Here is a 15,939-nt window from a genome sequence, read left to right as displayed (position 1 = left end):
CTCATATGTCATCCCTTTAAATTCTGGAACCATTCTTGTAGCCATTTTTTGTAGTCTCTCTAAGTTTCTTATGTGTTTCTTTTTATGGGGAGTCCACACAACTCCTGCATATTCCAATCTAGGTCTTATTTTAGAACTTATCAATTTCTTCATCATTTCCTTGTCCATATAGTGAAATGCTACTCCAATATTCCTTAGCAAATTATACATCTCTCTGAAAATTCTATCAATATGGCTTACCAGTTGATTATTTTCTTCCATTGTCACTCCCAAGTCCTTTTCCTTTTTTTACTTTTTCTAGTTCTACTCCATCTCCCATCTTATAGATTCCCACTGGTTGTCTTTCACTTTTTCCCATTTCTATAACATGGCTTTTGTCCACATTGAATTCCATCTCCCATTTTTTGCTCCATTTCCAGATCTTGTTTAAGTCTTCATGTAGTATTTCACAATCCTCTTTTTGTTTAATGACTCGGCACAGTTTCGCATCGTCCGCAAACAGATTTATGTAGCTGTTCACTCCCTCTGGCATGTCATTTATATATACGAGAAAAAGTATTGGCGCCAATACTGACCCCTGTGGCACTCCGCTGTCTACTGTTCTCCACTTGGACTTCATATCTTTAACTATCGTCCTTATTTCTCTCCCCCTTAAGTAATTCTTCATCTATCTAAATGTGCTTCCTTTTAAGCCACCCTTCTCCTCTAACTTCTATAGTAATCTTTCATGTGGCACTTTATCAAAAGCCTTTTTTAGATCTAAATAAATACAGTCAACCCATCCCTCTCTCTCTTGTACTTTATCAACTATTCTAGAGTAGAAACTCAATAAATTTGTTACACTTGACCAACCTTTTCTAAAACCAAATTAGCTATTTGATAATATTTTGTTGTCTTCAAAAAACTCAATCCATTGCTTCTTTATTACTTTTTCACACATCTTGCATATTACACTAGTTAGTGATACCGGTCTGTAATTTAAAGGTTCTTCTTTCCTTCCGCTCTTATATATGAGAACCACCTCAGCTCTTTTCCACTGCACTGGCACTGTTCCATTTTCTATTGAGCATTTTATGATGTTGTAGATTGGACTTGCTAGTTCTTCCCTACATTCTTTCAGTATTCTGCCCGAGACTTCATCCGGTCCCATTGCCTTTTCCTCATCTAGTTCCGTCATCAACTTTTTTATTTCAAGCTTGGTTACTTTAATCTCTTTCATATAGACAGTCTCTCTATTACCCTGTGGTCTTTCAAATTTGGATTCCTTAGTAAAGACCTCATGAAATTTACTATTTAACAGTTCTGCCATACTTTTGGGTCTTCCACCATTCCGTTTCTCCTTTTAACCTTTCTATTGTTTCTTTTTGTCTTATTTTTCCATTTATGAATCTGTAGAACAATTTTGGTTGTTCCTTACATTTTTCGACAATATCCTTTTCATAGTTCCTTTCTTCCTCCTTTCTAACCTTAGCATATTCATTTCTTGCTGTTTTGAAGTTTTCCTTATTTTCTGGATTTCTGTTTCTTCTCCACCTTTTCCATGCTCCATCTCGTTTCTCCTTTGCCCTAGCACATCTTGCATTAAACCAATCTTTCTTTCCTTCTTCTTTAGGTCTATATTTCGGGACATATTCCCTGACCCAGTTTTGTATATTTCCAAAAATAAGTTATATTTCTCTTGAACCGTTAATAAGTTTTCCATCTCCTCCCAGTTTACGTTTTTAAAATAGTTCTTGAGATTCTCAATATCAGCCTTTCTGTAATTTAATCGGTCTCCTTTATATGATTCATCTCTATCTTCCTTTCCTTCTTCTATATCCATTTCTAATATTACATGGTCACTCTTTCCCAATGGGCACTTGTATCTTATATCATCGTTAATTGGTATATCCCTTGTAAAACTAGGTCTAATCTTGCCGGCTCATCGTTTCCTCTGAATCTTGTGTTTTCCTTTACTCTTTGGACCATCAAATTATCTATCATTAGGTTCAGGAATCTATCTCCCCAGGCATCTTCCCCCATACCACTTTCATAATTTTCCCAGTCTACCTCCTTACAGTTGAAATCTACCAATATCACTTTTCTCCTTTCCTTAATGATTCTTGTAAGACTCCTTATTGTATCATCTATCATGTCTCTATATTCTTGGTTAGTCCATGAGTTTCTTTTTGGTGGCACATATGTTACAATGATTGTTAACTCCTTTTTATTAATATGTACCTTACCATACAGTATTTCTGATTTTTCTTCCCCAAACTCCACTTGATTTACCACTATCTCCTTCCTTAACATCATCATGACTCCTCCTCCTCCTTTACCCACTCTGTCTCTCCTCCATATATTATACCTTTTATCTATGTCTCATCATGACTCCTCCTCCTCCTCCTTTACCCACTCTGTCTCTCCTCCATATATTATACCTTTTATCTATGTCTATTTTTATTGCCTCATTTAACTTTGTTTCCACCAGGCATACAATATCTGGTTCTTCTTTCTTTATGTAATCTCTTAATTCTAATTTACTAGATAAAATCCCATCTATGTTTGTATACATCATTTTTAATCTCTTGTTCTTATCATTTTTAGTTAAACTTGCTCCATTTTTTTCTCTTCTTTCTCTTTTATATACCATTTCCTTATCCTGTCTCCTATAATTCTCCAAAAAAATGCCTTCTTCTCCTCCTCTGACCTTTCATTATTTTTTTCTCTTGCTTCTGCCACCAGTTCATTGTGTCTCTTCCTTTCCTATATATATATATATATATATATATATATATATATATATATATATATATATATATATATATATATATATATATATATATAACTCTTGATTTATGCATGTCTAATTTACATGTTTTTGTTAATACGCGACTGAAAAAATATTATAATTAATTAAATTTGCGCGATAGGTTTGCTTATATGCAATTTGGCCCAACTGCATTTTCAAATTGAGCGTCACACGCAATTTCAAACTGCGCGCCAGAGAGTGGACAGTGAGGGCTTGTGAGGGGTGAAGACATTGGCGTCCTGCGTTTATTTTTTTTTACTAGTGTTTACTTTTATACTGTAGGGTGATTTCTGATAAGTGGATTATTGATAAAGTGGAAAAGCTCAGAGGAAAATGGTGACTGACTGTGCTGTGAGTGGTGAAGGCAGTGTGTAAGGGAGATATGCAGTGCCAGCTCTTCCTCCCTTCCTAACTACCTTCTATATGCTTCTATACGCCCAGCCAGCTTCGTTATACCTCCCAGGCAGGCCCTTGTTAAGTTGTGGATCTCCGCCACTACAAGGCTTCGATACCACGAGGCTTTCCTACTGGCCTCGACTCCTCCCACCATGAGGCTTCAGTACCACGAGGCTTTGCTACTGGCCTTGACTCCGCCCTTTCCGAGTCTATGATGAGAGGCAGGTTTTGAGGCCAGGACAGACACCAGCCTACTGCCTCCTGGTACATACCTCGTCTCTCTTCGAGCTGGTTCCTCGTCTCACAGGAAGAGCAGGCAGCCGGGGCTCATGCTGCTTCTCTCCATATCTGCACCTGCCACCGCTGTCGTTTCCCTACTGCACCCCAGCTTCTGGACTTCACCTCCTGGCTTGTTGCTGAGTGGACTTTCACTGGTGCGCCTTACCCCAGTGACTCAGCACGCTGTCCTTGCACACGACAGCAGTGGTTCGGTTATTGGTTATTGTCTGTCTTAATACACTCGTTCTGTTTTGTCTTGTTTTCCTTTCCCAAGGGCTAGACTAACTTATCCTAGCTTAACATCATTTATATTTTGAGGGCGAGAGATCGTGGCCTCCCGTTTCCCTCACACAGTGACGCAGTGAGTGTTGTGTTTACGTATTCTTTGTTTTGTTGTTTTCTCTTATCATTTTTTTGCTTTCTCTAACTATTTCTTGCTTTTTCCCTTTACTTTAAATACACTTCTAGTATTTAGAATGGTAAATAATAAAACATGTTAATTTAGCCAAATAAATAGAGTATTTTGTACAAATTTTTTTGGACTATTTTAAAAACATAACTGGGAGGAGATTGAAAACTCAAGAGACGATGCAAGAGAAGTATAAATTATTTTTGGAAATATACAAAACAGGAGTCAGGGAATATGTCCCGAAATATTGACCTAAAGAAGAAGGAAAGAAAGATTGGTTTAATGCAAGATGTGCTAGGGCAAAGGAGAAAAGAGATGGAGCATGGAAAAGGTGGAGGAGAAATAGAAATCCAGTAAATAAGGAAAACTTCAACGCAGCGAGAAATGAATATGTTAAGGTGAGGAAGGAAGAGGAAAAAAACTTTGAAAAGGACATTGTCGAAAAATGTAAGGAGCAACCGAAATTGTTCTACAGATTCATAAATGGAAAAATTAGGCAAAAAGAAACAATAGAAAGGTTAAAAGGAGAGAACGGAATGATGGAAGACCCAAAAAGTATGGCAGAACTATTAAATAATAAATTCTAAGAGGTCTTTACTAAGGAATCTAAATTTGAAAGGCCACAGGGTAATAGAAAGACAGTCTATATGAAAGAGATTAAAGTATCCAAGCTTGAAATAAGTTTTTTTTTTTTATACCATGTGGGCTTTTCACAGGAATTTATGGGCTAAAGGGGATACTTTTTTGGGGTACCTCCTATCTCAAAGCCCATCCGCTAGGAAACCATTACCCCGACTAAGGAAGCCCAACCAACACTTGGACCGTGGACAGGATTAGAACCCATGCGCTTGGAGACCTCGCGGACCCCAAAGCACGCATGGTTCCACTGTACCACGGCGGCCCCTAATGAGTTAATGAAGGAACTGGATGAAGAGAAGGCAATGGGACCGGATGAAGTCTCATGCAGAATACTAAAAGAATGTAAGGAAGAACCAGCAAGTCCTATATACATCATAAAATGCTCAACAGAAAATGGAACAGTACCAGTAGAATGGAAAAGAGCTGAGGTGGTTCCCATATATAAGAGCGGAAGGAAGGAAGAACCTTTAAATTACAGACCAGTATCACTAACTAATGTAATATGCAAGATGTGTGAAAGAATAATAAAGAAACAATGGATCGAGTTCCTTGAAGACAACAAATTAATATCAAATAGCCAATTTGGTTTTAGAAAAAGACGGTCATGTGTAACTAATTTATTGAGTTTCTATTCCAGAATAGTTCATAGAGTACAATAGAGAGGAATGGGTTGACTGCATTTATTTGGATTTAAAAAAAAGCGTTTGACAAAGTGCCACATGCAAGATTACTATGGAAGTTAGGGGAGAAGGGGGTTTTAAAAGGAAGCACATTGAGATGGATAGAAAATTATTTGAGGGGGAGAGAAATAAGGACAGTAGTTAAAGATATGAAGTCCAAGTGGAGAGCAGTAGAAAGCCGAGTGCCACAGGGGTCAGTATTGGCACCAATACTTTTCCTCATTTATATTAACGACATGCCAGAAGGAGTGAACAGCTACATAAATCTATTTGCAGATGATATGAAACTGTGCAGTTATAAAGCAAAAAGAGGAATGTAAAATACTGCAAGAAGACCTAAATAAGATCTGGGAATGGAGTAAAAAGTGGGAAATGGAATTCAATGTGAACAAAAGCCATGTCATGGAAATGGGAAAGAGTGAAAGACGACCCATGGGAATCTATAAGATGGGAGATGGAGTAGAACTGGAGAAAGTAAAAAAGGAAAAGGACTTAGGAGTGATGATTGAAGAAAACAATCAACCGATAAGCCATATTGATAGAATTTTCAGAGAGACATAGAATTTGCAAAGGAATATTGGATTAGTATTTCACTACATGGACAAAGAAATGATGAAGAAATTGATAAGTACTATAATAAGACTCGGATTGGAATATGCAGTAGTGTGGACCCCTCATAAAAAGAAACATATAAGGAAGTTGGAGAGACTACAAAAAAATGGCTACAAGAATGGTTCCAGAATTTGAAGGGATGACATATGAGGAGAGACTAAAGGCTATGGATCTACCAACCCTGGAACAAAGAAGGGAGAGAGGAGATCTGATACAAGTTTATAAATTGATCAATGGAATGGACCAAGTGGATAATGAGAAACTGATCCTGAGAGAAGAATATGACATTCGAAGCACAAGATCGCATAGTAAAACGCTGAGAAAAGCATAGCGCCAGGCAGAAATTTTTGTAATCTCGGCAGACAAAAGTAAGCGAGACAGTAGAACTGCTAGTTTTTTGTATGAAAAACAGGTGTCTGTGATAGAAATCACTTAGATAGTAAAGCAGGGAAACACTTAACACTATACTAATACACATATTCTGCACTCTCATACATCTGGCAGCCACACCTACCCACAATCCTCAGAAGGTTTGCACCCAGACCGAGGAGAGGACACACACACGCAAGTTAGCCAGGATTGTTTTGTCACCTGTAGCCAGTTAAAGAACAATACACGTGTTGACTGTCTCCTGGACTTTATTTCAAGTCCTGTGATACTGATAGCTCTACACACACACGAATTCTTATATAGGGCTCTGTGAGATCCCATCTGCATGGCCCAGAACATGGCGCAGTGAACGGCCCACAACACATTCTATCTAATATTTTTTGTTATATTTGGCCAATACATATTTTGCATAAAAATAAACAATTAAAAAGATTCTAAAAAACTAATAAAATTTTTAAAAATACCTCTGTTTTGTCACGATGGTGACGATGTTTGTGTCTCTCTTTGTCCTTTTCTCTTTCCTTCTTTTTCTTCTTTTTTTTGGACTTCTTGTGCTTCTCTCTAAAAATACAAAAGCATGTCTTAAATCAAACATTTATTAAAGCATAAACACATACTATGTTTGATAATACTTTAGAACAAAATGTCACATAAAACAGAAGTAAAATTCCATAGTATACCTCAACAAAGAATTTAACAATGAAACAGATTACTGGTCAATTGCCTAATAGATGAAAAGAGAACATGGACAGTACTGAATTAGGAAAAAATATGTAAAACATGAATAAAAATAGCTCTCTGTACAAAACTTTAGGAAATAAAGGATTCATGCAAAGAAGCCACAGAACACCTGACCTATAATCTCTCTAAAATATTTGATTGGAACACAGCAAAACAGTACTATTCAATGTTTGTAAAACTCAATTTTTTTGTATCCATCATTCAAAGCAACCTTCCAGATAACTATCCCCTATTCTTCAATGATACTCAGTCCCCATCTTCCAGTTAACTCTTACATTAAAGAGGTTTTCAAAAAGGATGAGAAGGGTCTTGTGTAATGAGACTGTGGGAGGAAGGAAGGCTGCATATGCAGTTAGTAAGATCAGAAGAGCAGTTGGCATGAAATCAGTATTAGAGAATAGAAAAAGATGCAACATCACAGCAATGAAAAAGAGACTCATAACAGTTAATTCAAGGAAATGAGCTAACATGAAAAGCTATTAATTTCATCCTGTCTGAAATACAAATATGAGTGTAATACTCCAAAACATTAAATATTTTTCTTAATGCAAGAGGGAAACCAGCTAACAGAGAGAAAAGAGGAAAAGAAAAAAAAAAATTAGCCGAAAGAGACATGTGTCTTGATACCTCTCTTTTAAAAGAAGTCAAGCCATAGGAAGATGGAAATACAGAAGCAGGCAGGGAGTTCCAGAGTTTACCAGAGAAAGGTATGAATGACTGAGAATACTGGTTAACTCATGTGTTAGAGAGTTGGAAAGAATAGGGATGAGGGGAAGAAGAAAGCCTTGTGCAGTGAGGCCGCAGAAGGAGAGGAGGCATGCAGTTAGCAAGATCAGTAGAGCAGCTGACATGAAAATAGCGATAAAAGATAGAAAGAGATACAACATTTCAACAGTGACAAAGAGGATAAAGACAGTCAGTCAGAGGAGGGGAGTTGATGAAACAAAAAGCTTTTGATTCCACCCATCTAATAAAACTGTGTGAGTGGAACCACCAAAACATGCGAAGAGTACTCTATACAAGGACAGATAAGGCCCTTGTACAGAGTTAGTAGTTGGAGGGGTGAGAAAAACTAGTGGAGATGTCTCAGAATGTCTAACTTCATAGAAGCTGTTTTAGCAAGAGATGAGAGGTGAAGTTTCCAGTAAAGATTATGAGCAAAGGACAGACCGAGGATATTCAGTGTAGAAGAGGAAGACTACCCTACAACTGGTTCTTTCATATAAATTATTTATTTTCCTTTCTTTGGCTGAAGATAATTATGAACTGTTGTTTTAAATAACTTTTTGTCACAAAGCTGGAAAGCAATTTTGAGCTACCTGTCGCATCAAGATCAGTCTCATTTGTGTTCAGATGTGAGTGTTTGCATTTTGCTAAATATTCAGGTTCATTATTGGGTATTATGAGTGATATAAGCATGATGTCTTCCAACCAGCCTGTAACACCTAGTGCTGATGAACTGAAAGCCAACAGACCAGTTAAAAAATTATCTTAAGATTAAAAGCTTGAAATTGTTAAGAGTCATGAGGGAGCTAGGGAACCAACTTCATCACCAGAACCCTGCAATTGCCCAACTCCACTGTCTCCACCGTCATCAAACAAGCAGCAAGTGTGAAGAAAGCAGGTGAGACAGCTTCTACAATGATGGTAAAGATGCTAACGAGGAAGAAGGAGCAAGTAATAGAGGAAATGAAGAGACTCTTAATTTAATGGGGAGAGTAACCTAAGCCTAATTTGTACTGCTGATCCTCACTAACTCGGACTAATAGGGGGAAAGGTTGGTCTGAGAAACGCGAATGTCCAACTTATATGAATTCCATCCCCCAACACCCCCCAAAAAAATAATAAATTAATAAATAAAAATAAGGGGAAAGGTTGGTCAGACAAATGGGAATGTCTGACTTATACAAATTCTGCCCTCCCACCAAAAAAAAAAAAAAAAAAAAAAAAAAAAAAAAAAATCAGCCAGCAGTTCCACTTGGACTATAGGGAGTTCAGTGCAGGAGAGAAGGATACAAGCCGTAGGAGGGCAGTTTTGAAATCAAAGCTTTATGCCAGACTCTATCAAAAGCTTTTCATATGTCTAATGCTACAGCAAAAGTTTCACCGCAATCTCTAAAAGAGGATGACCAAGACTCAGTAAGGAAAGCCAGATGATCACCAGTAGACTGACCTTGATGGAAACCGTACTGGCAATCATATAGAAGATTGTGAAGTGACAGATGTTTGAGAATCTTCCTATTCAGGATAGATTTAAAAACCTTTGCACAAGCAAAAGATTAAAGCTATATGACGGTAGTTTGAGGGATCAGAATGGTCACTCTTTCAGAAACAGGCTGAATGTAGGCAAACTTCCAACAGGAAGGAAAGGTAGAAAATGTTAAGCCAGGCAAGAGGCAAGCATTTCAGAACAATAAGAGGGACCCAACCAGGTCCATAAGCATTCTGGGGGTTTAGGCCAGCGAGGGCATGGAAAATATCATTACGAAGAATCTTAATTGTAGACATGAAATAGTCATAGGGAGGAGAAGGAGGGACAAGCCCAGAATCATCCCAGGTGGAGTTGTGAGGAAAGGTTAGAGAGAAGAGTTCAGCTTTAGAGACAGAAGAAATGACAGTGGTGCCATCAGGATGAAATAAAGGAGTGAAGAATGAAGAAGTGAAGTTATTTCAGATGTTTTTGGCTAGATCCCAGAAGTTTCGAGCAGAGTTTGAGTTTCAAAGATTTTGTCATTTTCTATTAGTGAAAGAGTGTTTAGCAACTTGAAGAAAAGACTTGGCATGATTCCGGGCAGAAATATAGTGCATGAGATTCAGAAGATGGAAGGCTCAAGTACCTTTTATGGGTAACCTATCTATCATGCATAAAACGAGAACAGGCTGTGTTAAAACAAGGTTTAAAAAGTTTAGGTTGAGAAAAAGAATGAGGAATGTACACCTGCATTCCATTAGAATGGAAAAGAGCCAATGTAATATCAATATTTAAAGGAGGAAAGACATATGAGCCTTTAAATTACATACTGGTATAACCTATAAGCATTATAGGAAAGTTGTGTGAAATAATTATCCAAGGAAATGAGTTAAACATCTGGAAGAAGAACAAGTCATAATAAACAGACAATTTGGGTTCAGGACTGGACAGTTGTGTGTGTTGAATTTATTAAGCTTCTACTCGAGAGTACCAAAAGGACTGGAACACATAGATGATAGGGTGGACACAGTATACCTGGACATAAAAAAGGCTTTTGATAAAGTCCCTCATGGAAGACTACTTTGGAAACTAGAGAAACATAGGAGGACTGCAAGAAACTTTGTTATAATGGACAAGGGATTATTCAAAGGACAGGGAGATGAGAACTGTGATCAGAGATACATACTCATCTTGGGGTAAAGTAACAAGCAGAGTGCCACAAGGGTCACTGTTAGCCCCACTATGTTTCAGATTTATGTAAACGACATTCATAATGGGATAAACATTTACATTAATTTATTTGCTAATGATGCCAAGTTACTAAAAGTTATCAAAATCCAGGAGGACTGTCTGCTGTTACAAAAAGATTTAAACAAGATCTATGAGTGGAGTAGGAAGTGGAGATTGGAGTTTAATGCCAAGAAATGTCACATAATGGAACTAGGAAAGACCAAAAGAAGACTGGTATGGAACTATATGATGGGAGAGGAACAACTAATGAAGACTAAAGAGGAAACAAGATCTGGGAGTGATTATGCAGAAAAATCTGAACTCCAAAAAACATATAAGCAAGATACAGGCATACTCCGCTTAACGAAGGTTCACACAACGAAATTTCGCTACAACGAAAGTTTCATTTTACTACCATCTGCTCGTTTAACGAACACCAAACTCGCTTTAATGAAGTTTTATCCGGGTAATTTTTTCCAAGTTTGAAAGCACCACCGTATCACGCAAACCGACAGGCTTTTGAATACACCAGCGCCTCTTTTGGACAACACATGCACCACCCACTCTCCCTATTCAAAACAATAACAGTGTCAGCAGTAGCTCGCCTTCTCTCGCTCAACTTACCACCAAAACGCCCTGCAATGTCACCTAGTGTTGCTAAGAAGACCAGGAAGTCTCCTACCCTCGATGTGAAGCTGGATATTATTCACAGGCACAAGAGGCGAGAAAACTAATAGCATTGCTCGCCACCATCTTTACTCCATCTACGTCTCTACTATTTTCAAGTCAGCAGACTCTATTAACCCCTTCGAGCCGGATGTTATAAAAGCCCACCTGTATGATATACGGGTGGTAGTGCCGCGTGCATGAGCGCGGGAAACTCATGCAAGCTTGTAATACTTGTCGTCTTTGTGTATTATGCTGCTATTTTTTAGTCACTATATCGCCTTCAAAGAGGAAAATGGACGCTTCTCTCTTAGAGAGAGAGAGAGAGAGAGAGAGAGAGAGAGAGAGAGAGAGAGAGAGAGAGAGAGAGAGAGAGAGAGAGAGAGAGAGAGAGAGAGAGAGAGAGAGAGAGAGAGAAGTGAGTGTGACATTTCCTAATATTTTTGACACAAGCGGACGCATGTAGCTTATCTTCGAGAGGAAAAGGGGAGGAGGAAGGAAAAGGAGAGAGAGAGAGAGAGAGAGAGAGAGAGAGAGAGAGAGAGAGAGAGAGAGAGAGAGAGAGAGAGAGAGAGAGAGAGAGAGAGAGAGAGAGAGAGAGAGAGAAAATTTGTTGTTTTGTGTGTGTGTGTGTGTGTGTGTGTGTGTGTGTGTGTGTGTGTGTGTGTGTGTGTGTGTGTGTGTGTGTGTGTGTGTGTGTGTGTATTTACCTATTTGTGTATTACAGGGCCTGAGCTAAGCTCTATGTGTCCTGTCTCCTTGTCCATTCCTCTCATATCTCTCTTTCATCTGATTGACACACACCGTGTCAACGACATGACTGCTGAGTTTATTCCACTTATCAATGCTACGATGCGGAAAACTGTACTTTCTCACGTCATTTAGACAGATATCCTTTATTAGCTTTTTTCCATGTCCTCGGAGATGATTACTTGTGGTCAATTTTATCAACTCTCTATCCAGTATGTCAATCTTGTTCACCAATTTATACATAGTTATCATGTCTCCTCTTGTTCTTCTCTCTTCTAATGTGGTCAGCCCCAGCTTCATCAGTCTTTCCTCATAGTCTAACTCCCTGAGTCCATGTACCATCCTTGTTGCCAGCCTTTGTACCCTTTCTACCTTCTTCACATTTTTCTTCATATGCGGTGACCAGACACATGCTGCATATTCTAGCTGGGGTCTTATTAAGGTACATAATATCTTCTTCATCATTCCTTCATCTAGGTAGTGGAATGCAAGGCCAATATTTTGAAGCATGTTGTATGTTTTCAAAAAAATCTTGTTAATGTATTTCTCGGGTGACAAAGTGTTTTGCACGGTTACTCCTAAGTCTTTCTCCTCATCGGTCTCTTTAATTTTCTCATCACCCAGCCTGTAATCCCAGTTTGGTCTGTATCTACTTCTTCCCAATTTCATAACATGGGTCTTGTCTATATCAAATTCCATCTGCCACTCTTTACTCCACTCATATATTTTATCAAGATCTTCCTGTAACTTGTTACAATCTCCCACATTCTTTACTCTCCTCATAATTTTAGTATCGTCAGCAAACATGTTCATATAACTGTCAATTCCTACTGGCATATCATTGACATAAATCAAAAACATGATGGGACCCAGCACTGACCCTTGTGGAACTCCACTGGTTACCTTCTTCCACTCGGACTTCCTTCCTCTCACCACTGTTCTCATTTCTCTTCCCATTAAGTAATTTTCCATCCATTTTGCTAGTTTATCATTTACTCCTCCAGTCATCTTTAGTTTCCACATCAGTCTATTGTGTGGTACTTTATCAAAGGCCTTTCTCAAGTCCAGGTAGATAGCATCCACCTATCCCTCTCTATGTTGTAGTATGTCAGTCACTCTTGAATAAAAACATAATAAATTGGATACACACGATCTTCCTTTTCTGAAACCAAACTGCCTTTCACTCAGGATGTTTTCACTTTATAGATACTCACTCCACTTACCTTTAATTACTTCTTCACATACCTTACACAATATACTAGTCAACGATACTGGTCTATAATTTAGCGGTTCCATTCTACTACCATTCTTATATATACGTAGACCCAGCACTGACCCTTGTGGAACTCCACTGGTTACCTTCTTCCACTCGGACTTCCTTCCTCTCACCACTGTTCTCATTTCTCTTCCCATTAAGTAATTTTCCATCCATTTTGCTAGTTTATCATTTACTCCTCCAGTCATCTTTAGTTTCCACATCAGTCTATTGTGTGGTACTTTATCAAAGGCCTTTCTCAAGTCCAGGTAGATAGCATCCACCCATCCCTCTCTATGTTGTAGTATGTCAGTCACTCTTGAATAAAAACATAATGAATTGGATACACACGATCTTCCTTTTCTGAAACCAAACTGCCTTTCACTCAGAATGTTTTCACTTTCTAGATACTCACTCCACTTACCTTTAATTACTTCTTCACATACCTTGCACAATATACTAGTCAACGATACTGGTCTATAATTTAGCGGTTCCATTCTACTACCATTCTTATATATAGGCACAATGTCAGCTCTTTTCCACTCTTTCGGGACTAATCCTGTTCGTATAAAGGTTTCCACAATATCAAATATGGGGTTCAACAATTGATCCTTACATTCTTTTAGCAACCTCCCAGATATGCCATCAGGCCCCATTGATTTATTAATATCAAGATTGCTTATAATTTTCCTTACATCTTCTTTAGTAACCATGATATCCTGCATTTGCTTTATTTCCGTAGGCCTTCCTCCCATAAAATGCTCCTCCTTTGTAAACACTTTGCAAAAGTTGTCGTTCAAAATTTCAGCTATCTCTCCAGCATCTTCATATACTTCTTCCCCGTTTTTTACCTTTTCTATTGCCTCCCTTTTATTTAGTTTTCCATTTATGAATTTGTAAAACATTTTTGGGTCACTATCACAGTTTTCCACCACCCTCTGTTCATATTCCTTCTGTGCTGTTCTCCTTACTTCAACATATCTATTCCTTGCTGTTTTGTAGCCTTCCCTTGATAATACATCACTGTTTTTCTTAAGTTTCTTCCATGCCTTTTCTTTGTTCTTTTTTGCTTCTTCACAATTTCTATTAAACCACTGTTTATTATTTAAAGTCCACTTTCTGTGATATGGCACAATTTTTTTCACAGCAGAGTTATACAAATCCATAAATATATCGTACTTCAATTGCATATCTCTTTCGTGGTATAACACGGACCAGTCAATTTCATTAAAGAACTCCCTTATATGGTTATAATTTGCCCTAGTATAATTTTATTTTTCCTCCCTGCGTTCCACAATCTTATTCGTGCTTAATTCTGTATCCACCTCAAAGCTTAGGACATCATGATCGCTTTTCCCCAAGGGACTTTCATATTCAATTTCCTCTTTTAGAGAGATTCCCCTGGTAAACACCAAATCCAACCTTGCTGCAACATCTTGTCCCCTGCACCTTGTTGGTGATCTCACCCACTCTGTCATCAAGTTATTTGTTGCTACATTTAACAATTCTTCTGCCCACTCACCACCATTCACCACTTCGTAGTCTTCCCACACTATTTCTTTGCAATTAAAGTCTCCAACTATCATCACTCTATCCTTTCTGTTGAGTTCTTGCTTCATTCTGTCTAGAGTGTTTCTCATCACCCTTTGGTACTGTTCATATTCCCAAGCACTGGTTCTGGGTGGTATGTATACTGTTATAATATTAATGACCCTCTTGCCATCTGTTATAAGCATACTTATCACTTCCTCATTTCTCTTACTATAGTTCACCTCCTTCACTATCAGATCCTCCTTAGTAAGAACCATTATACCACCACCTCCTTTATTTTTTCAATCATTTCTCCATACTTTGTAGTGTTTTACAACAAACCAGTCTAGCTTTATTTTGGGCCTTAGCTTTGTTTCCACTACACACATTATGTTCGGTTCATTATTTCTTAGGTAATCCATACATTCTAGCTTCTTAGACAGAAATCCATCTATGTTCGTGTAAGTCACTTTTATTCCATTCCTAGTCTCATTCTTCCATGTAATGCCTATTTCGTCTGTTTTATCCACCACTTCTTTAGCCTCCCATTTCTCATCCTCCAAAAAAACTTGATCTTTTCTTCCTCTGTTCTTTCGTCATTCCTCTCTTTCACTTCAGATACTAGCTCCTTCATTTTCATTTTCTCATCTTGTGACATATTTCTTCTTATGTAAATTGTTTTGGTTTCCTCAGAGTCCTTAAGCCCTCCTCAACAAGGCCACTGTACGTGTGTGTGTGTGTGTGTGTGTGTGTGTGTGTGTGTGTGTGTGTGTGTGTGTGTGTGTGTGTGTGTGTGTGTGTGTGTGTGTGTGTGTGTGTGTGTGTGTGTGTGTGTGTGTATTTACCTAGTTGTATTTACCTAGTTGTAGTTTTACAGGGCCTGGGCTTTATGCTCGCGTGGTCCCGTCTCCATATCTACACTTATCCAATTTTTCTTTAAAACTATGTACACTCTTTGCTGATACCACTTCCTCACTCAAACTGTTCCAAGTCTCAACACATCTTTGGAAACTAAATTTTTAACATCTCTCAGACATCGTCCCTTCCTTAGTTTCTTACTATGCGATCTTGTGCTTCTAAAGTCATATTCTTCTCTCAGGATCAGTTTCTCATTATCCACTTCATCCATTCCGTTAATCAATTTATAAACTTGTATCAGATCCCCTCTCTCTCTTCTCTGCTCCAAGGTTGGTAGATCCATTGCCTTTAGTCTCTCCTCATATGCCATCCCTTTAAATTCTGGAACCATTCTTGTAGCCATTTTTGTAGTCTCTCTAATTTTCTTATGTGTTTCTTTTATGGGGAGTCCACACAACTCCTGCATATTCCAATCTAGGTCTTATTTTAGTACTTATCAATTTCTTCATCATTTCCTTGTCC

The 15,939-nt window shown here is 38.1% G+C and overlaps 1 protein-coding gene across 4 annotated transcripts in view; it reads right to left on the bottom strand.

The window, feature by feature from the left end:
- Window positions 1–15,939, bottom strand: part of LOC123511364 (bromodomain-containing protein 7-like) — a 473,159-nt gene that overhangs the window by 342,958 nt on the left and 114,262 nt on the right. For all 4 annotated transcript variants that reach the window (XM_045267176.1, XM_045267179.1, XM_045267177.1 and 1 more), the window contains exon 4: window positions 6,661–6,757. In XM_045267176.1, coding sequence (XP_045123111.1) covers window positions 6,661–6,757 — 97 coding nt within the window. The remainder of the gene's footprint in view (window positions 1–6,660; window positions 6,758–15,939) is intronic.

The sequence above is a fragment of the Portunus trituberculatus genome, chromosome 31 (genome assembly GCF_017591435.1).
Source record: "Portunus trituberculatus isolate SZX2019 chromosome 31, ASM1759143v1, whole genome shotgun sequence".
Taxonomy (NCBI): domain Eukaryota; kingdom Metazoa; phylum Arthropoda; class Malacostraca; order Decapoda; family Portunidae; genus Portunus; species Portunus trituberculatus.
Note: the sequence above shows the minus strand (reverse complement) of the source record. Positions and strands in the feature narration are given on the sequence as shown.